At 34.4% G+C, this 23,081-nt stretch overlaps 2 protein-coding genes across 2 annotated transcripts; one reads left to right on the forward strand and one right to left on the reverse strand.

Annotated features, from left to right (window-relative positions):
• Positions 1 to 11,884: 11,884 nt before the first annotated feature.
• LOC145160316 (asparagine--tRNA ligase, cytoplasmic 1-like) lies at positions 11,885 to 14,314 on the reverse strand. Its single transcript, XM_079079458.1, has 6 exons — positions 13,784 to 14,314; positions 13,082 to 13,672; positions 12,732 to 12,988; positions 12,523 to 12,652; positions 12,399 to 12,457; positions 11,885 to 12,257 (listed from the first exon to the last, which is right to left on the reverse strand). The coding sequence occupies exons 1-6, from the start codon at positions 14,261 to 14,263 to the stop codon at positions 12,074 to 12,076; spliced, it is 1,701 nt and encodes a 566-aa protein (XP_078935584.1). The 5' UTR covers positions 14,264 to 14,314; the 3' UTR covers positions 11,885 to 12,073.
• Positions 14,315 to 17,509: 3,195 nt separating this feature from the next.
• On the forward strand, positions 17,510 to 19,437 carry LOC145160317 (microtubule-associated protein RP/EB family member 1C-like). Its single transcript, XM_079079459.1, has 6 exons — positions 17,510 to 17,727; positions 17,917 to 18,072; positions 18,164 to 18,270; positions 18,379 to 18,592; positions 18,691 to 18,804; positions 18,896 to 19,437. The coding sequence occupies exons 1-6, from the start codon at positions 17,620 to 17,622 to the stop codon at positions 19,178 to 19,180; spliced, it is 984 nt and encodes a 327-aa protein (XP_078935585.1). The 5' UTR covers positions 17,510 to 17,619; the 3' UTR covers positions 19,181 to 19,437.
• The last annotated feature ends 3,644 nt before the right edge of the window (positions 19,438 to 23,081 follow it).

Genomic DNA, 23,081 nt, shown 5'->3' on the forward strand with positions numbered 1-23,081 from the left:
ATATTTTCCCTCACCATATAAATCAACAATGAAAGTATCAATAAGTTTTACAAATATATGTTGTAAAATGAAAAGGGATATATACACTAAAGTCTCAATATTTTCATCGATTTGACAAGAAAGTCCTAAACATTATTTTTTTGACAGTAAAGTCCAAATTACTGGCATTTTTTGACACTTTTACCCTTTTTTCCCGGTTAGCCGGTAGTTAGGACTTTTTTGTCAAAAAAATAAAGTTTAGGACTTTCTTGTCAAATCGTCAGTTAGGACTTTATTGTCAAAAAAATAAAGTTTAGGACTTTCTTGTCAAATCGTTGAAAGTATTAGGACTTTAGTGTATATATCCTTTTTTGTTAGAAATTTAATGGTATGATACTCTTTAAGCATAAGAGTTATTGAAACCTTCTCTAGTCAGCTAGATCCTATTGAAATCCTTAACATTTGCTTATTGTTAAATCGTTTTTTTTAATCTCAACAAATCGTCATTGAAAAAAATGGAGATAATCAAGAAATAAAGAAAGAGCCAGGGTTGTGTTGGCTTTTTGCAGTCCCAAAAATAGAGAAATAAGAAACCGAAAAAAACGAAATTGTCATGGCTTTATACAAACACAAACAACACATGTCTAGTCAAAAGGGTGTGAATGTGGAGAAGGGAAAGAAGGGCAACTTCGTTTTTTTCGGTTTCTTATTTCTCTATTTTTGGGACTGCAAAAAGCAACACAACCCTGGTTCTTTCTTTCTTTCTTTCCTGATTATCTCAATTTTTTTCAATATCGGTTTGTTGAGATTAAAAAAACGATTTAACAAGAAGCAAACGTTAAGGATTTCAATAGGATCTAGTTGATTAGAGAATATTTCAATAACTCTTATGCTTAAAGAGTATAATACCATTAAATTTCTAACCAAAAAAAATTATATATACACTAAAGTCCCAATATTTTTAACGATTTGACAAGAAAGTCATAAACTTTATTTTTTTGACAGTAAAGTCCTAATTGACGATTTGACAACAAAGTCCTAAACTTTATTTTTTTTTTGACAAAAAAATCCTAATTACCGGCTAACCGGGAAAAAATGGTAAAAGTGTCAAAAACTGCTGGTAATTTGGACTTTACTGTAAAAAAATAAAGTTTATGATTTTTTTGTCAAATCGATTAAAATATTAGGACTTTTTACTGTATATATCCCAAATGAAAATAAATTAAACATATTACCTTTTTAGTATTTACCTTTACTTGGAAACTTAAACCTTGTTTCCAAACAGACGAGTACTATTTAAGTGTCAATGGAATAATGGTTATGGTTCAAACCGTTATGAGGCATGTGCGAGGAGAACCTAATCACGTGGGGGCCAAAACACACGTGCGACTTGTATCCTGTGGCGCGGCAGTCAAAGTTAACCGTCAACTTTTAAATCTGAAATTCCTTTTCTAACCCTTATCTAGTTTTCCACGTGTCGGTAAAGTTCAGGGCTAAGAATGTAATTTTATGAAAAATGAAAGAAATCCCGATCTGCTTTGGCATTTGAGATTATACGGTTGTCTTGTACGGTGGATCTACCACCTAACTGCACGTGGTATGAACTGTCCCTGCGCTTTCATTTATTACATATTTCTAATTTTCTAATTTTGAATTAATTCTTTGCAGCAATATAATTATAATATTTTTCATGATCAAAATTGATAATACAAAAAGTTGCAGTTTGGGAAATATTAAAGGTCACTATCCTGATTATAATTTTAAAATAACAATGTAAGTTACAACTTATAACATATAAACTGTCATGCAGTTCACGAAAGAAACATTTGCTTTAACATTTTTATTCATCCCATTACTTACATGGTATTTTAATAAACAAGATCGGTTTAAATGATAGGATATCTTTAATAAGTTGATTGGATCAATGTTTTTACACAAAGCGTTTGTAGCTATTAGAAAAAACTCGAAAAAGAATAATTTTTTCAACTGTATAGGTTTTTGGTTTTTATTTTAAACAAAAAAGTTAATTTAAAAATTACTTCAAATAGTCTTTAGTTTTTCGAAACCTCTAGTTTTTGAGTTTTATGTGATTTTACACATTCAAAAGCTAATATTTATTTTTGTCGAACATTTTTATACAAGTAAAAACTGCAACTTATAGAAAGTGACATTTGATTGATGGGTAAATAACATAAAAAACACTTCGTTTACATCAAAATTCTAATTTGACACCGTGTTTTTTTTGTCTTAAATTTGACACTGTGTTTTCCAATTTGTTACAATTCTGACCACTTGACCGGTTAACCAGGTTACATGCTGACGTGGCATGATGACGTGTCAGTTTTGATGATGTGGCATGCTGACATGATATGCTGACGTGTCAAAATTGAATTTTTTTCCACAAAAAACACTAAGTTTTCATTTTTTCGATTTTGACACTAAGTTTAATTTTTTCTTTCAATTTTGACACTATGTTTTTTTGTTCCAAATCGAACATCATTTATCAATTTCTGTTCAATTTTGACAATTTTTCATTTCAATTAAAAACCATAGTTTTGTATAAAAATAAGTTTTTTTTTTTTTTTTTTTCATTCAAACCATAATTTTATGTATAAATATGTATTAGTTATATAAAAACCGTATTTTATATTAAATACGCAAGTTTAAAATGAGTTTGTAGGTTTGGAGGCGTGTAGTCGATTAAAACTCGAATGTCAAGTTTGCAACCCCTGAAATTTTCACATCTTATTAGAAGCTTATGGTTAGTTTGATTCTCATGATATAACTAATGCATATTTATACATTATACTTTGAATGTAAAAAAAAACACCTTGTATTTAAATAAAAATGTGGTTTTTAAACAAAAAAAAATATATTTATACGGTTTAAAATGTAATAAAAAAATATATTTATACGGTTTCAAATGGAAAATGGTCAAAATTGAACAAAAATTGATAAATGATGTTCGATTTGGAACAAAAAAACATAGTGTCAAAATTGAAAGAAAAAATTAAACTTAGTGTCAAAATCGAAAAAAATGAAAACTTAGTGTTTTTTGTGGAAAAAAAATTCAGTTTTGACACGTCAGCATATCATGTCAGCATGCCATATCATCAAAACTGACACGTCATCATGCCACGTCAGCATATAACCTGGTTAACCGGTCAAGTGGTCAGAATTGTAACAAATTGGAAAACACAGTGTCAAATTTGAGACAAAAAAAACACGGTGTCAAATTAGAATTTTGGTGTACACGGAATGTTTTTTATGCTATTTACCCTTGATTTTTTTTATGCTATTTACCCTTGATTTATTTTCATCAAGCTAAAAGAACTAAATCTATATCATTGTATGCTTACGTATGCTAAAAATTGGTTCCAATATACCTTATGAGCTTGTCAATAGGGGTCTTACCACTTCACGAAATATTTTACTTTTCATTTAAAATTCGTTTAATTTTGAGTACATTAAAAAAATTTGATTAAGTAATAAAAAGCTTATAATATTATTAAAAAAAACTTTGAACATTTAGGTTAATTATTTGATAAGTGCACAACTCGACCGAGAAAATAGAACAACCATGTTATGCTCAACAATATGGTCGTGAATCATATTTAAAATATATTTTGGTAGTAGAGCACTTTCAAGCATTCGGGGGCGGGGCGGGGGATGCACTCCACGTCTCGTTTGCCCCCGTTGACATCCCTAATAAATCTAGTGAACTGTGCGGGGCTGATCGAACATTGCATGTTAAATTTATTTCAAATTCTATTTTTTCACAACCTTAAAACATTTTTAGTCAAATTCTATATATCAACTACATCACGTCTAAGGGTCAAAGTTCGGAAAAAAAAATGTACGTGACAATAACACGGTTAAATCTTGAATGAGTTTCGTCAATTGTAGATTATCAAAGTGGTCGAAAGTCAACATTTCTTAAATCATGGAAATTTCCATCCTTTCCTAACCCAAATTTGGATCGTATATCCAAATCATTCATTGATTCGATATTGTTGTTTGAACTCTTTGGACCAAAAATCATTGCTCTGCAATATATACTCGAGTGGTTTCTCAATGTGGTGTTTCAATCACCCTTAAGGAATTTACCATATTTCGTGCATCGAGCTTTCGTTAGACCGAGCGACATTTCAGACAAGTCGTAGTGTTTCCAAATCTCCATATTTGGATGTCATTGCTTGCAAAGGGAAGTAGAGTAAGTAGTGAACAAGATTACCTTTTGAGATATTAGATAGCGTTTTTGAGTACACATCCAATACCTATTTATACCAAAAGGGGAAAATGGTCGATTTTACCATAAAACGGTCACAAAATGTCTATATGCTCGTTTAGGGATGGAAATTTCACCCGCCCCGGTTGACCCGCCCCAATCGGGGACGAGTATTCCTCGCCAAAACGGGTATCGGGTACGAGGCCGGGGATCCCCATTATGCTAAAACCGGGGATGGGGCCGGGTATAACAATCCCCAACCCGTCTCGCCCCCGTTTTGATGACTATATATATATATATATATATATATATATATATATATATATATATATATATATATATATATATATATATAAGGATCAAATGAGAACACCTAAAAGGTTGACAACGCGAGAACAAGTATATTCATTTGTGATTCCATGTATTCATTTGTGGAGAAATGATAAATTTCTACGCATAATCAACATGAATATGTTTTTTCTCTTCAATTGAAATTAAAGAAGTAAAAATTTATCATTCCTCCACAAATGAATACATGGAATCACAAATGAATATACTTTGTTCTCGCGTTCTCAACCTTTTTGGTGTTCTCATTTGATCCTACTCCTATATATATATATATATATATATATATATATATATATATATATATATATATATATATATATATATATATATATAGGTAGGTAGGTTCAAATGTTTTTCACGTCTATTGTGTTCTAGAATGCACCAATAGAAATTTAGTATTAATTATATGTATATTAAATGTTATTCATACTTATAACTCATTTTATGGAAACTAATTAAATTCGTCATTAATGTCAACAATAATATTCTTTCAGAATGAATTCATATCTAGAAGAATGAGAGTGTCTCGTTCTTCATATTTCATACAACTTTATTGTATTTTAAGTGAGTGACTCCTGAAACAAAATACGAACTCATATATAAAAACCTAGATGCGAATTTATTCTGAAAGAATGTTATTGCTTACATTAATGACGGATTTAATTAGTTTCCATAAAAAGAGAATTATAATTATGGATATTATTTAATATACATATAATTATGGAAATCATTTAATATCTATATTTATTTAATTAAATAATTATTTAATTTACTAAATTCCTATTGGTGCATTCTAGCACACAATAAATGTAAGAAACAAAATAACCTAGCCCTATATATATATATATATATATATATATATATATATATATATATATATATATCGATCATTTATTGAATTTGAATTAAGTCCACTAAAATGAATTGATCTATATTAGACCATCAGAGATAGAGTCCGTATATCAAATTATGTTCCCAATTCCAAGAATTCGTCAATCGTCACTTCGTTCGACGATCTGTATACCAAATCGTCACTTTTCGTTTTAATGTTTGTCAAATATTATGATTGATGTAAACAAAATCTGATTATGACATCTGGTTTTGATCGCTTATTAAACTTGGTTTTTTTGTGTAAGTTAGAGTTTATTATGTTGATAAATTGGGGATGGGTTGGGGATGGGTCGGGGATGGGGATGTGGATGGGATGAGGTTAGACACTCGGGGATGGGGACAGGGATGGTCAACCTCGCCCCAAACCCATCCCATTTCCATCCCTATGCCCGTTAGCTAAAAAAGCATATGTGTAATCTGGTTCTTCAGACCGATTTCACCCAAGACCAGATTTAGTTGTCGAGTATTCAATCCTATTCAAAACCCCTTATAAGTTGGACCGATTCATATAAACCGCCTCAACTTTTGGACTATATCGATTAAAGACTTTAAGTCCAGATCCTTTTGATGATTTTGATTTGGGGCCATGGCCCATGAGCCATAGGGTGTGGGCCGTGGGCCTAATGTTTATTTAAACATCCATTTTCTTTCTCAATTTTTGGTATTTTGCTTATTTGCTTGTAAGACTTATCCATTGTTTATTTATAATAATCACGTATTGCTATTTCTAGGAAGAAACATGTAACATCCAAAATTTTACGCCAAATTTAAACTTTTCAAGCATAAATAAACCAAATAGTAATTGTTTACAAAAGTGTTTTCAATTCATTATTCAATCATAGTGTCCCAAAAGCCAGATCATAAGGATGAGGAGCGGTACGGTCACACATTCGCCTTGCCATGAACTCCTGAAGTACCTGAAACAATAAACTAAAAACTGTAAGCCCGAGGGCTTAGTGAGCTACCCCCAAAATACCAATATCACACTGATAATACCATATATGTAATAACCAAACAATCAACATGCATACTGGGCCATCGGCCTGACTGGACCGCCCTACAGGGCCTACAGTCCAACTGAATCTATAACGAGCCTTCGGCATGACTGGACCGCCTCGTGGGCCTACAGTCTCCCGAACCGCTCATAGGGTGTGTTGGCCTTTAGCACAAAGCAGGACCGCCTCAACCCAAATGACAAGCAATTAACCATGTGCGCATGACTAACATTTACTGGCATATACAAACATCGAACATATCTATCTCACTGATTACCAAACATATCAATCTCTCATAACTAGAGCACTGACCTAGCAGGTCACTAACATATCAATCCCTATGGATCATAAGAGCATAACATACTGTCTATCCTGATCCTGATCTAACAGATCATATCCATATGTAGCATACCATAACGATAACAACTAAAGGGCCGGCCTTGGTGCCTTAGACCCTATCGATATAGTGAGGATAACTCACCTTGCAGATGTCGTCTCGGTAGATAAGCTTCAACCCTCGGATCACTGCCACAAACTCCACCACCTATTACCATAGAATAACCATACCCATAAGTTCCCAACCCTTCAAGGTACCCCTTAAGCCAACTAACCAAACCTTGGTCAAAGTCAAATTCATCAGTCAAGGTCAACAATCCATGTTGACCTTGACTCGCCGAGTACCCCCGGCTACTCGCCGAGTTCCTTGAAGTACTAACCCACTCGCCGAGTCACCTGAGTGACTCGTCGAGTTCCTTTGGTTTACGATCGAGGCCTTAAGGCCACTCGTCGATCTTCCTTCTTGCAACTCGACATTTACCCGCGCATACATAAGTTGGGGCAACCTCATCCGACTCGCCGAGTTGTTCATCCACTCGTCGAGTCTACGGCAATCTTCATTGGACTCGCCGAGTTGTTCTTCCAACTCGCCGAGTTAATGCCTATCTTCATATGACTCGCCGAGTCGACCATGCGACTCGCCGAGTCCCTTCAGTCCTTTTTGCCATACAGACTCATTTGATCCATGCAGCAGCTCCAAACTACAGATCCAAGCTTCTAAGGCATGCTTTTCACGTAAAGTTGCAAACTTTACGTGCATGCATAGCTACAAAGGCTCTTAATGTCAAATCCAAGCTCACAATGGGGGGTTTCATGTTCAAAGAGGTTTCATTCACGCCCAAAACAGAAACTTTATGACTCTAGGACTTAGGAAGGGTCCAGATCTGAAGTTACAACTTCAGATCTAGCTCATATCCCACATTACCATCTCAACCAACCCATAAAAACCCTAGATCTCAACCAAAAGAGGTCTAGAAAGAAAAAGGAGAAAAGGTGACGACTTGATACCTCCAAATGATGCTATCTGAGGTAGATTTCTGATTTCCCACACTTGCTTGCTCCTAGCCTTTTGTTCCCCAAGCTCTTCTTCTCAAAAGATCTCCTCTCCAAAGCTTTACACACACAAGAATGAAACACCACACGAATTAGGGTTTTCTGGGCTCTCAAAGGACTGCAAAGAGGCCAAAGGAGGCTTATGTTTCCTTAAATAGGGTGCAAAACCCCGGGATTTAGGGTTTCCTCTGCCAGCTCCTACTCGTCGAGTCCCTTCATGGACTCGGCGAGTAGGTCACTAAACACGCGTATCAAACCCGTGGCTACTCAACGAGTAGGGCAACCAACTCGTTGAGTAGGCCTTGAAACCAATTAAACTCTTATTTAAACAATACCTGAGAATCGGGGCGTTACAAAACAACTTTTAGCTTAACTTGTGCTGTATAAATTGAAACTGGATGTCATTTCTCAAATCTAATTCAATGATCGCAAATTCACTTCATATTTAGTGAAGTTGAATCCAATCCACATAAACTCTCGTTTAGAAAATGTGAATCGAGTCTCAACCATTATTGATGATTCCATGACCACAAAACTCAAATTTTGAAATATTTTGATGTAGTATTTAGTAAAAAGTTCAAGGAAACTATATTCGGGTTAAAAAACATACAATTATATGTATCATCATTAATTATACCAAATATAAAAGAGCTTCCAGATGCGAAGTGTTTTATATTTGCAATAAAAGTAACAAAAGAAAATCATTAGGGAAATAGAAGCCCCACTTCTTCGGCAAATTCCATCTCAATTGAAGTCAATAAGACTTTGGATTGTCTTAATATTGAGGGGGAGTGGGGAAATGATCTGCATCACATCAAGGATGAAGTTTGGCAATTTCTCTCTTCTAAATTTAATGAGAGCAATATGGTGAGACTGAAACTAAGTGAATGGAAGAAGATTTCGAGTGAAGAAAAAGATGGTTTGGAAGGCCCCTTTTCTGTGGAGGAGATTAAAAATGTTGTTTGGAGTTGTAGCAATGAGAGGGCATCATGGCTAGGCGGCTTTACTTTTAAATTTTCGAAGGACTATCGGGAAGTTTTCAAAATGGAGATTTTTAACTATTTAAAGGAAATTGAAGCTTCATGGGAGATAAACAAACGTTGTAATGAAGAAATTGCAAATGAGATTGAGGAATATGCATCTACCATCCACTACATAACAGAATGTAAGCAGATGGCCAAAAGTGGAATTTCGGGGATTTGGTTCTCAATTTATCAAATCAAATGGGATTTTTAGGTTCGGGGATTTCTCTTGATGGCCTTTTTGAAAGGAAACTAGGGCTAAAAGTTATATGCATTTCGGAAAGACAAAGGATGGAGAGGTTGTATTCTTAAAGATTCATTCCCGGAGCTTTACAAGATTGACACGAATAAAAATTGCAAGGTTTTTTAGCGTGTTCATGGTGATAATGTTGTTTTTTTTTTCAGGGGATGTGGTTATGTGGAGGAGCCAGTCGAGAAGATGAAAAGAAGCTGACGAGCTTGCAATTCTGAACTCAGTTATGGTTGATGTTAAGTTATCCCATGTTTTGGACAAGTGGTGTCGGGGAATTAATGTGATGGGGTTGTTCTCTGTTCAATCTTTAAGGAGATTTGTGGCTGAAAAGCTTATTATTGGTGATGATGCTTGGAATTTCAAATGGGTGAGTTGGGTGCCTATCAAAATAAATTGTTTTTCTTGGCGTGTGCTCTTTAATAAAACCCTGGTTGCTGCCAGTTTAGCGGTCTGTAGTATTACCTTAGCCTCTATCGTTTGTCCCATTTGCAATACTGTAGAGAAATAGGTAGATCATGTCTTTTTCAAGTGTGCTTATTCTGTTCAGATTTGGCGTTGGTTTAGTTCCTAGAGAAACATTTTTTTTGTCCCCCTAAGTGATAGGGAGGATCTGTTTATGGAGTTGAAGACATCGTCTTGTGGGAAGAAAAGAAACAAGTTAACATTAGCTTTGATTGGCACAGTAGGATATGGTGGATTTGAATAGAGGGCTAATTAGGGGTGACAAATCGGGCCATCGTGTCGTCTTTTTGCCTGACACGACACGACACGACAAGGTTTTATGTAACACGAACACGACACGACACGATGTCGTGTTTTTTTAACTAACACGAAAACGAACTAATTAAAAAATGAAAAACACGACACGACACGACAAAGATAACATAATATAATAATTTGTTTATTTAATTAATATTTAATTATACATAACTCGAAAAACACGACAAACACGAAAAACACGACAAATAAATGCTAAACCGTGTCAATTTCGTGTCGAATTTTGAACACGAACACGACACGACACGACATCGTGTCTTTTACGAAGACGACACGAACACGAATTCGAATTTCAGTTTCGTCCTAATTTCGTTTCGTGTCGTGTATTTTTGTCGTGTCGTGTCAACAATTGTCACCCGGCTAATGCTTTTGTTTTTAATAAGATATATTCTCCTTTGAAAGTGGTGGATTACTTATTACATCCAATTGTGTGTTCAGTTGGATAAAGCATATGCGCGTAAGTTGGTTTGACTGATGTACTTTTCTTTTGTTTGTACCTCCTAAACTTGCTCTAACATCTTCTCCTAAACTTGCTCTAACATCTTGCTAGTTTGTTTTGTTGTTAATACATCCGTTGTTCAAAAAAATATAAAATAAAAAATCTAAACGAAATTAAAGTATGTTGTTATTATCCATAAACAGTAAATTGTATAAAATAAAAATAATCTAAAACATATTTATTTGTATGCATTTAACCCCTATTTGAATCAAACAATTTTTTTTATTAACTATAATTACTTTTTAGTTGTCACTTCGTTATTTTAAGGGAAAATGACTCTGGATGGTAACTAACTATTGCGTTTGTTCTCGTTTGATCAATTTTCTTTTTTTTGTACTCAATATACCATCGAACTTGTTGTTTGTGGTCATCATAACCATTTGACCAGCTATCACAAATGATAGCCGGTCAAAAGGGTTATGGTGAACACAAACAACAATTTTGATAGTATATTGAATACAAAAAAAAATGGATCAAATGAAAACAAACGCAACATTTAGTTACCCTCAAATGTCAATTTTAACAAATTGATTATGTTTTTTCCATTGGTCTACTAGGTTTCGGGAAAAAAAATCTATATACAAACCAATATGTATAATGATTTAATTGATTAAAAAACATTAAATTAAATTTATCATGTACAAAAATAACGACTCGTGTAAAACACCTAAAGAGGACAACGCGTAAGTATAGAATAGGGGAATGGGAGGTAGTTTGTAACTGCCAATAGGGGTGAGATTAGCACGAGAATTAGACTGAACTACTACTAAACCCGAAATGACCAAAATCAAAATATGGAATTTGTACGAATTGAATACCAATCTCATTCTAGTACCCATTTTGAAGAGTACAACTTACAAAGCCCATGTTTCCTTGTGTACAACAACCCATGTTCGAAGCTTTAGAACTCGGGCTTAGGTACACAAAAACAGAAGTTTTTTTATTCTAAGATGAAGTTAAAACACCAAATAAGCAAATAATACATATAAAAAAACTCAACATATAGCTTCGAAAAAAATAGAGAAAATAATCATATATCATTTAAAACTCGTATTAAAAATGAGCCTAACATATAGCCAACAAAAAAAACTAAGAAATCAGGAAAAAAAATCGGTACCAATGCCAAATTTTATCTATACTTGTAGGCATCGTTATTATCACCCCACCATAAAAATAAAATAAAAAAAAATAAAATAAAAAAATAAAAAAAAATAAAAAAACTTAAGGTCAATTCGCACACCTTTATTGTGACCACACCATCAAAAACTCTATAAGGTTTTGATTTTATATCATATTTTCTTTAACTGATTATAAAAGCTACAAAGGATCGACTAACTTCTACTCACATAGAGCACTTGCATGGACCTAAATCTTTAATGCTGAAATGTTTTTGTAGTTGATCTTTGACCTATTTAATTTTGTATATATACAATCTGATCAAAATTGGGGCTAGGGCAACCAATACATGCAATGTTGAATCCCTAAATTGTCACAGTTGGGAAATAAATAATAAATAAAAAGTCTATAACATCACCAACAGTAAAATAAAGCAGCAAGTGGCAACAAAATCTTACAAAGTAATGTACCCAAATCGGTTTCACAATTTTTTTTTAAAAGAAAAACTTACTTGCTAATAAATATAAAACAAAAGGAATGATCTTGATATATGTTTTATGTATCTTTAGAGGTACCTCAAAGATCTGCTCTTCCTGGAAACCTTGGAAATGGGATTACATCCCTAATATTATCAATTCCAGTTGCAAACAAAATCATCCTCTCAAACCCTAGCCCAAATCCACTATGCTTCACAGTTCCATAGCGCCTCAAGTCAAGGTACCACTCATATGGCTCAAGTGGAAGCCCCATTTCAAGAATCCTGCATACCAAATCAAATTTCATTATATATATATATATATATATATATATATATATATATATATATATATATATATATATATATATATATATATATAAGCGTATACACAATTAACAAATTATTGAAACAAAAAAATCATACCTTTCTTTGATGACCTCGTAATTCTCTTCTCTTTGACTTCCTCCAATTAGTTCACCAACCTATTGGAAAACAAAGGGTATTAATGTCTAAAGTTTTGATGTATCATTCCTCAAATGAACATTACCTTTGGGACAAGAACATCCATGGCAGCTACTGTTTTGTTATCAGGGTTAACTTTCATGTAAAATGCTTTGATCCCTTTTGGGTAGTTGTATACAATCACAGGTGACTCAAATTTTGTCTCTGTTAGGTATCTACACAGTGCAAAATCTTGAAATTAGGATGAATTTACATATTGTTGGGTTGAAAATAGAAAGAAACAAAAAAGACTACTTTTCATGTTCTGATGCCAAATCAATTCCCCATTCTACATTGTTCTCAAATTTGTGGCCTTTAGAAACAGCTTCTTCAAGAATTGTCACTGCTTCTGTGTAGGTAAGGCGTACAAAATTGGTAGAAGCAACCATTTTTAGACGATTAATGGCGTGTTTGTCAAACTTTTCAGCTATAAATTCCATGTCATCAAGACAGTTGTCGAGTAACCATTGGCACATAAACCTAACATATGCCTCTGCACACTTCATATCATCCTGCATAAACGTAGGAATATGAACAAATCAAATCCATTTTCTTGGAGATTCAGTAAAGAAGTGTGTGCATTCTGCGTTGTATAAGCATTGTACCTCAATATCAGCAAATGCTATTTCTGGTTCAACCATCCAGAATTCTGCAAGATGTCTGGATGTATGAGAATGTTCAGCACGAAAAGTTGGGCCAAAAGTGTAAACACTGCTGAGTGCACAAGCAAAGGTCTCAACTTGAAGTTGTCCAGAAACAGTTAAGAAGGCTTGGCGTGCAAAGAAATCTTGACTATAGTCAACCTTCCCATCTTTCTTTGGGATACCAGGTTTCTGGTTGAATCTCTCTTCAATCTTTGAAAGATTCTCTTTGGCTTTAGTAAGTTCAGCAACTGCAGCTGTTATTTCAGGTCTACCAGCTTTATCAGACTTCAATTTGGCAACTGTTTCACCTTTTTCCTTGACAGCAGCCCTGGCTGCATCTACATCTTCTTGGGATGGAGGGGGGTTCTTAAGGAGTTCCTTTTCAAGTTTTTCTGAATCGTTTATTAAAGTTGTGACCTGAAACATCTCTCCAGCGCCTTCACAATCACTAGTGGTGATGATTGGAGTATGAACATAGAGAAATCCATGCTTTTGGAAGAACGTGTGAGTTGCATAAGCTAGTGCGTTACGAATACGGGCAATAGCAGAAATCTGAAATAGTAACAGAATATATTCATTTAAGGACCTTCAAATAAAGCTTGAAACTAAGCAAATCGGATATGCAGTATCTAGAAATTAAGATCAACGAAATGAGAAACTCACAGTATTGGTTCTCGGCCGGAGATGAACGTAATCCCTAAGAAATTCAAGTGTCAATCGCGTTTTGGGCAATGGATACTTCGCGGGATCAGCAGCTCCAATATCTAGAACCTTTGAAACCTTTAGTTCAATCGACTGCTTCCCTTGTTTATCTGCAGGAGGCATCTGAAGCACACCTTCCACGTGCAGGCTAGTACCGGTCGGAGTAAACTGACCTAGCGGCGCCACATCGGAGTATATTATAAGCTGAAGGTTCGCCGGACATGATCCATCGTTAAGTTCAAGGAAGGCAAATGAACCTTTGCCTTGTTCTCGCCCTTTCTTCACCCATCCGCCTACCTTTAAGGTCTGCCCAGCAAGTCCAGCGCCGCCGTCAGGACGGCCCAAAATCGATCGAACCAGTACACGCTGTGAGAACTCGGCTTCTTCGACGAATTCGGAAATTGTTAACTTGTCGACCGGCAGCACTCCGTTGTCTGCCATTTTCGGGAGCTTGAAGGAAACGAGTGCTGCTTTGTGTCTAAACCCTAACGTATCGCTTTAAATTTGGGTAAAAAGGTAAACACAAAATACATATTAACCCCTCAGACTATTGGATAGTTGTTATATAGACATCATAGTATTCATTATTGTTTTATAATGGGCCACAGATAATCATACAAAAAGATCAAAAAGATGTTTAAAATATGCATTTTGCTCCATTAGATGTTTCTCAAATAGAACATAAATTAACCCCACGACACACCAATTAATATCTCTTTTGACACACCATTTACTATCTCTTTTGAGTCTCATCTGTTTCCTTTATTTATAACAGTTCCACCACATAAAATTATATATACAAGAATAGAGAATATAATTCATTAATTACATCATTTTTACTTAAGATGTTTGTAAATGTCAACTCACTTAAATTACCATAAGGATGAAATTACATAAAGAAATAATGAACTTAAAAGTTACAAGATGGTTCTCTAAGAGGAGGGGTGGTTGGGACTTGGGATTTCATTTTGAAGCTGAAAATGACTTTTGCTAAAAAAAAATGACTTATTGATTTATGAAGGTGGGAAAAAGAGTTTTTAAAATGTTTGGAATAGGTTTTTTACGGCAAAAGTCAATAAATCAATAAGTGTCTTGTTGAAAAATGTTTTTTGTTTGTTTTTTATCCTAATAAGTTATAAGTTATTTCAAAAATAATTTGTTACTTTTTGAGAACCCATTTTTAAAGGCTAAACAAAAAGGAGTTTTAAAAGTCTTTATTAAGTATCCAAACATTCTTTTTAACTTATTGATTTTTCAAGAACTAAGGGGCTGTTTGGCAGGATCTGGATTTTTAAAAGCTGAATTTTTAAGAGGTCTGAATTTCTAAGAGGGTCTGAATTTTTAAGATCTGAATGTACAAATATTGTTTGGTTGGAACCTTTAAATTGTAGTGCTGAATTATAAAAATAATCATTTTACCCTTCTGTGTTTTTTTTTTTTTTTTGCTGAATTTGACATTTTTTATTATAAAATAACTGAATCAATTTATTGAATAATTATAAAAAAATATACAAACACCATATAAAATCCAAATTAAACATAAATCAAGATTAGACATAAATCTGAATCAAACATACCATTATCATTTCTTAATTATACCCAAAGCAGCTAATTGCAATAATACAAGAAAATCAAGATTTCATATCACAAATGACAAACCAATTTTTAATTGTTGTACCCAAAACAATTAAAAGCTCCAAAATAATGATAACCTAAAGTAAAAATATTCTCTTCTCTTGTCAATTTTCACTTGTTTCCCAAAATACCCTTTTTGTGTAAACCATAATTTCTTTACTTAAATTTACCACATGTTCAATATATAGCAACGTCTTCAGATTTCATCAAGGTCTTCAATATTTATGTAAAATCACTTGTTTCCCAAAATACCCTCGTTATTTTGTTGAACCTTTTTAACTAAAACAAATAACAAATTTACAAAAGATAAACAATATTTATGTAAAATCACTAAAACCTAAATACATAAGAAAGTATAAATGCAAACTTTTAGGGGATTAGAAAAACTACCTGTAGTAGGTGTATGAAGGTAGAAAAAATGATTATTTGTTTAAAAAAGTTAAGAACAAGGCAAGTAAAAAAGGAACAGGGGAAAACTTGACAATATATATATGCAAAATTATAGTGACTCGATTACGTTAATTCTCGTATGGTTTTTCTATTCATCTTCCACATCTAACAGTCACATGTAAGATTCTTTGCATGCACAACACATCAAATTGTTAATCATTTTTTTGAAAAAAAAAACTCCTCAATAACTAATGTATCAACCTTTTCCAGGGAAACACCATAACCTTCATTTTAAATGTCTAATTATACTAGTAGTCTATGGAGACAATCATCAGCTAAATGATACATCCAACATATTTCTGAATTTCTTGAGATTGCACCAAATCAAATTTCAGAAAAAGAACAAAAAAAACAAAATTTCACCTCAATTCCATTCCTGTGCAGCAAAATTGAAAGTGGTCAAACAACCCTAGCAGCCGATCAGACTTCAAAATCATGTATCATAGCTAATAACAAATTAGGGGGGAATGGTTTCATGTGTAGACTAGAAGAATAGATTTCACAGAAATCGATTTTAGAAAATTAGAGATAAACAAACCCGATGCATCAAGGCGGTTCAGTGGCTATCGTCGGCGCTGTCGAGGGCGGATACCATCACTGGCGACGATGGCGTTGTTGAAGACTCGTGTGTGTGAGGTCGAAGATGGGGGCGGCTATGCTGTCCGAGTTCAACAACGAGAAGAGGTTGGCGGATTTGGTCGGCGATGGGAGGAGATGATCGGCGCTGGAGTTGTTCAGATGTAGGAAAAGAACAAAGGGACGATGAATCATAGAATCGGTGTGTGTTTGATGGATGGATGAATGTGTTTGAGGGCAAAAGAGGGAAGAGTGCGTTTCTTTTTTATTCAGATATAAGCTAAAATCTGAAAGTTTAGGAGGCTTCTGAAAGTTTAAGAGGCTTTAATTCATAGGCTACCAAACACTCTAATCTGAATAATTAAGAGGTTGACTCTTAATTTGTCAATTAAAAGGCTACCAAACAACCCCTAAATAAGTTAATAACGAGTTTTTAGATGACACCTAAAAATGAGTAACCACCATGGTTCTTTCCAGGGTATATAATTGTTCAAAAGGTTCATTAAAAATTTAAAATCCTTCAGCTTTTCAATTATAAGAGACTTGACAATCAATTTGTTGTATCTTAAAAACATAATAAGCAATTCACCCTATTCTATCACTTACATACTTCCATTTAAACCAAACAAATAATAATGTTAAGATTTCTAGAATAATGACATAAATCAGATGTAATGTTCAAGAATATTAGAGAATTACCAGTTCAAAACATATAAGTGAATCAACGCTAACAAAATTCCAGAGATCAGAAAACTAATGTTAAGAATTCTAGAAAAAAAAACATAAATCAGAAATATTCAGAACTAATGTTGAGAATTCTAGAAAAATACCATAAATCAGATACATTACTCAACAAATAGATCAAAGTTAAGGACCAAAAAATAATAGACCCATTGCTTCCCTGGGCTTTGGCCCAGTTGGGCTGCCAAATTTTGGATTTCTGTTTTTTCTAGCCGTTGGGGTTCCTCCGCTTTTGAATCACATAAAGTCGTATAAATCCCGCCTTCAACTCTAATTTCAAACAAACGCACCGTTATCTCTCTTTACAGGAGCGTTGCTGCGTCAATTTTCTCCCCTCTCTTTCACACACATCTTTCTCTCTCTAGAACAGTCAGAAAGAGAGAGAGACTTCGAAGATGGCCACTAACATCGGAATGATGGATGCTGCTTACTTCGTCGGTAGAACGGAGATCTTAGCCTGGATTAACTCCAGTCTCCAACTCAGTCTCTCCAAAGTCGAAGAGGTTTGTTGTATCCCCAAATTTATACCTAGATGAATTTGTAGAATTATTGTTATTTGTGGTTTGGAATGTTTATCATCGATCGTTGAGCATAAAAACCTAGAGGTAGTTTCTCTATTTCTGTTTAGATCGTGAATTTTGTGTATCTAGAACGACTAAACTTAGAGATTTGAACGGATCTGATTGTTGCAGGCGTGCTCCGGCGCAGTTCACTGTCAGCTAATGGATGCTGCACATCCTGGAATCGTACCGATGCACAAGGTCAATTTCGACGCCAAGACAGAGTACGATATGATTCAGAACTATAAGGTTCTTCAAGACGTTTTCAACAAATTGAAAATCACAAAGGTTTTTCCCTGTTTATGATTCTCGAATTGTGCTTAGTATTTAGTAATTGTATTTATATGGAATGCTGTTATTAACTAACTTTATGCTACAGCACATTGAGGTGAGCAAGCTAGTGAAAGGAAGACCACTGGATAACCTTGAATTCATGCAATGGATGAAGAAATACTGTGATTCTGTTAGCGGCGGTGGTCATCACAAGTAAGTTCTTACCATTAACTGTTATACGAGTTCTTCAATTCGACATACGAATCAAAATCGGATAACTAGTTGAAGTTGTTAATTAGCTGCTTCCATTTAATGTTATAGTTACAATCCTGCTGAAAGAAGAGAATCCTGCAAAGGTGGGAAAGATATAAGCAGGAAATCCGCACCAACACAACCAACCAGAGGCTCCACAGGTGCACCTAAGCATCACTCCACCCGAAGAGGCGATCCATCTTCTGCACACTCAGCAGCTCCACCTGTCAAGACCTCTAAACCACCTTCTGCAACTCCAAACGTCTCTGTATACGATCAACAGGTACCATGGTCACACTCACACTCACACTCACACAAACAGTAATCCAGATTCTCCAACACTTACAGGCTCACATATTAGTTAAATTATTGATTATGCAGATCACGGAGTTAAAGCTAACAATGGATAGTCTTGAAAAAGAAAGAGATTTCTACTTTGCAAAGCTGAGGGATATCGAAATCCTGTGCCAATCTCCTAATATCGCAAACTTGCCTGTATTGTCTCTTTGTCTCTCTCGCCTCTTGAATAAACTCAAGTTCGTTTTTATGGCTTGCAACTTTTTTGCTTACTTTGGATTATTTGCAGATTATTGATGCGATACAGAGGATCTTGTATGCTGCTGAAGAGGATCCATCGATAGTGGAAGAAGCTCAAGCGATGCTTCTTAACCAAGAGAAGCAAGGAGTCTCTTTGACACCAATATCTGAAGGTGTAGAAGAAGAGTCGAGGGTGAAATTCGATAGTCAAAAGAGGAAAAGCATTATTAATCTTGAGGTTGATCTTGCAGCAAGTAACACGTTGTCTCCTAGACAAAGGGTTTCTGATGCTTCTGATGTCCATTGCAGTGGGTCACCTCTTATGACTTATTGATGATGATGATGATGATGCTAATTATCTATTTAGTTTTTTCTATGTTGAAAACGATCTTCTTTATTTTCTTGATTAGTGTGCTTATTATAGACAATGTTTAGTCATTAGTGACAACTTGTTGGAGTGGCCTTTCTCCTTTTGTTGTCTAATGGAGTTAAAAGGGGCATTTAGATGTTTTTGTTGTATAAGATTGGGTGTTATACGACACCTGGCCATGACATATCAACTATTAATTAAGACCGACAAGTGTTATCATATCTTTGGGTATCTCCCAATTAGGGTGAGCATTTGGACCGGTGAACCGGACCGGACCGTTTTTTGGACCCCCAGGCCGGTTCTCGGTTCTAGGAATCCATCCCGGTCAGGTCCGGTTTTTTTCCCGGTCCGGTCCGGTTTTTACCGGGTTTAGAACCGGTTTGACCCGATTTAAAAAAAAAATTTGTAATCTGTGAAATTTTTTAAACAACTATAACTCATTCGTTTTAAATCAGATTGACATGCGGTTTTTTCCAACGGTTAACTTACAGTTTGTAGATGAATTTAGACTATAGTTTTGTTGATTTTGGTATATATTCAATAGTTACAGACTTTCAAAGTTGAGCTATCAAAGCTAAAAAAAATCAGCTTTTCAGCAACATTTTTAAAATTTTGTAATCTGTGAAATTTTTTAAACAACTATAACTCATTCATTTTAAGTCGGATTGACACGCGGTTTTTTCCAACGTTTAATTTACAGTTTGTAGATGAATTTAGACTATAATTTTGTTGATTTTGGTATTATATTCAATGAGTTACAGTCTTTCAAAGTTGAGCTATCAAAGCTGAAAATTTTCAGCTTTTCAGCAAGTTTTTTAAAATTTTGTAATCTGTGAAAATTTTTAAACAACCATAACTCATTCGTTTTAAGTTGGATTGACCTGAGGTTTTTTCCAACATTTAGTTTACAGTTTGTAGATAAATTTAGACTATAATTTTGTTGATTTTGGTATTATATTCAGTGAGTTACAATCCTTCAAAGTTGATCTATCAAATCTGAAATATTTCTACTTTTTAACTATCATTTTATACTATAACTATGAATTTTATGTATCGTTGATAGATAAATCATATGAAAGGGATCTTGGTGAACTTGATTTATATGTTAGTTGATTTTATTTGGAAAATTAATTTTGCAACTTATAATATTATAACATCAAGGTAGATTAGTTATGCATAAAACGGAAACATAATCATTTTTACAAGTTGTATCGTATCAAACCTAAAAACTTATTTTAACGACTTGTACTCTACGCAATTAAAGTTGTACCGGTCCAAACGGGTCCAAGAACCGGAAAACCCGGACCCAGACACGACTCATCCGGTCCGGTCCATGGTCCACAATATTCTCCATAACCGGTCTGGTCCAAGCGTCGGTCCGGTCCGGTTCGGTCCAAATGCTCACCCCTACTCCCAATCACATAAATGTGGAACTTGATTAATTATCTCCCTGTATGTCGATCGACATACTTCAACGGTGAAGCACAACCATGAAAAATGCAATGTCTCTCGTATAATTTAAGTTTGACAAATTTGTTACCATGTGACCGCTATATATTACCTAGATTATCAATTGGCAATGGAAGACATGTAATTTAATCTAAAGAAAGCAAACAACTAAAACCTACGAGGATCGTTAACCTTAATAATATGAATAACTACAAGAGGGGTCAAGAAATACTAAATTTTAGCAAACCAATTTGCTTGAAGAACCTTTGATGTAGAAATCGAAATGCTCGAAGCCAAGGAAGAGTAACCAAAGTAGATATCGACTAAGGAGTTAATGGTTCACACCCAACAATTCCAAACTATTAGATGTAAGAAGATTAATCCTTAGAACAATAGATATCGACTAAGGAGTTAATCAAGAGAGAAGAGAAACTCTTAGAGAAGAGTTGGACAATTTTATGAGGTGCTAGGGAGGGGTATTTATAGCTTCTAGTTGCTTCAAAAGAAAGTTGATTTGAATTGGAAACTAAATAAAGATAATAATCAAATAATCTATTTTATCTAAAATTCAAACCTTCCTTCCTTGTATAGCCTTGGATGAAAATCCTTAGCCTTATCGGATCTAAAACATTTTATTATTCAACTATTGAATAGTTAACATTTAGTCCTGCACTTTGAATTAATTCTAAACTAGTTTATGATTATTTTATCATCTTATGAACAATTAATAAACTATTTATATATCTCTCTCATAATTTGGATCACTGAGGCGGCCCTAAAAGGACCATGTTATTAATGTAAGTCTTACCAATTAGTTATGATGTTGAACATTATTCCAACGGTAACGTATGTTAAAACGCTCAACTAGGAATACTTGATTTTGAGAAGACGTATAATTCCTTAAGTTGAGAATACTTAGAGCAATTATATAGTTTATGGGGACAGGTGGATTTTTTTGGACACATGTATGTTTATTTTTGGATAAGGCTTGTGTTTTATTAAATGAAAAGTCCTACTTAGGAGTTTCGGTTCGGAAGGGGATTACGTTAGGGGGTACTCTCTCCTTTTCTATTCATTATAGCTATAGAGGGACTTCGTGTAGCCATAGAGAATGTCGGTGTTGTTAATCTCAATCGTGGAGTGATGATGGGTGATGGAGGCATGTTTTTTCACATCTTTTCTATGCATATTGTGTTCTTTTTATAGGTGAGTAGTCGTAAGAGAACATATCTAGCATAGTGAGGATGTTGAACTATTTATATTTGGTTTTCATATTAAGGTTGAATCTTCATAAATATAACCTCTATAGGATTGGTATATGGTTCGATGAAGTTGAACAATTTACAATTTTGACTAGGTGTACTCTAAAGAAGCTTCAATTTGTGTATCTGGGAATTCTTATTTGTTCTAACATGGCACATATTAAAAAAATGGAACATTTTGGATGATAGGTGTCAAAGGAAGCATTCTATATGGAAAGTCTATATATTTTCAATGAAGGTCATTCTATGTTGCTTTTCTTCGGTGTTGGACTCTTGACGGATTTATTTTATGTCATTTTTGAATGCAAGGGTAGGTTAAGAACGTTCTTGAATTATTGAAATCTATTTTTTTTTAAGGAGGGACCGATGATTCTTGAAAATCCATGGGTTAAATAGAAGTTGGTTCTTGCTTCAAAGGGTAATAGTGGTCTTGATATTGGTAGTTTGGAGTATTTTAATTATGCTTTGTTGTGTAAATATATATGGATGTTTATTAATGATAATTAAGCGTTATGGGTTCATGTAATTAAAGCCAACTTTCACTTTCTTTGACTTCTTGTCTTACTGACTTTGGCTTTTGACCAAGGGTTGACTAAGTTTGACTAAGGGGAATTTTGGATATTTTGAGTTGTAGTTTAAGTTTAGGACACTTTTTGTTGTATAGGTGATCTGTAGAGTTGACTCTTGGAGCAGTGTTCTTTTCTGCTATCTTTTCAGACTGTGATGTAAGTTTTCCTCACTATACTTATGGGTTGAAGGCACTAATGTCGACCCACTAGGTTATGTATCCTGGTATATAGGATATTGCTATGTTATATTGATCTATTAGATCAGTATGATTATCTGTTTGCTGGTTATATGTTTATCTGTTCCATATGTCGACATAGTGTGGTTGGGTTGAGGTTGTACTACTTTGTGTTGTAAGCTAGCAAACTTGAGGCAATCCAATTGGGAGATTGTGAGCCATAGTGGTAATCCAACCGGGAGGTTATGGGTCGGGGTAATCCAACCGGGAGGTTATGGACCTAGTATGAAATGTGTATGGCAATCCAACCGGGAGGTTGTGGACCCGACATGCAATATGTATATTTGTTGGTTGTGTGTGGTAATTTGGGGAAACTCACTAATCTTTGGCTTACAGTTTAAGTTTTATG

Source organism: Lactuca virosa, chromosome 2 (genome assembly GCF_052849685.1).
Source record: "Lactuca virosa cultivar CGN04683 chromosome 2, Lactuca_virosa_CGN04683_v6, whole genome shotgun sequence".
Taxonomy (NCBI): Eukaryota; Viridiplantae; Streptophyta; class Magnoliopsida; order Asterales; family Asteraceae; genus Lactuca; species Lactuca virosa.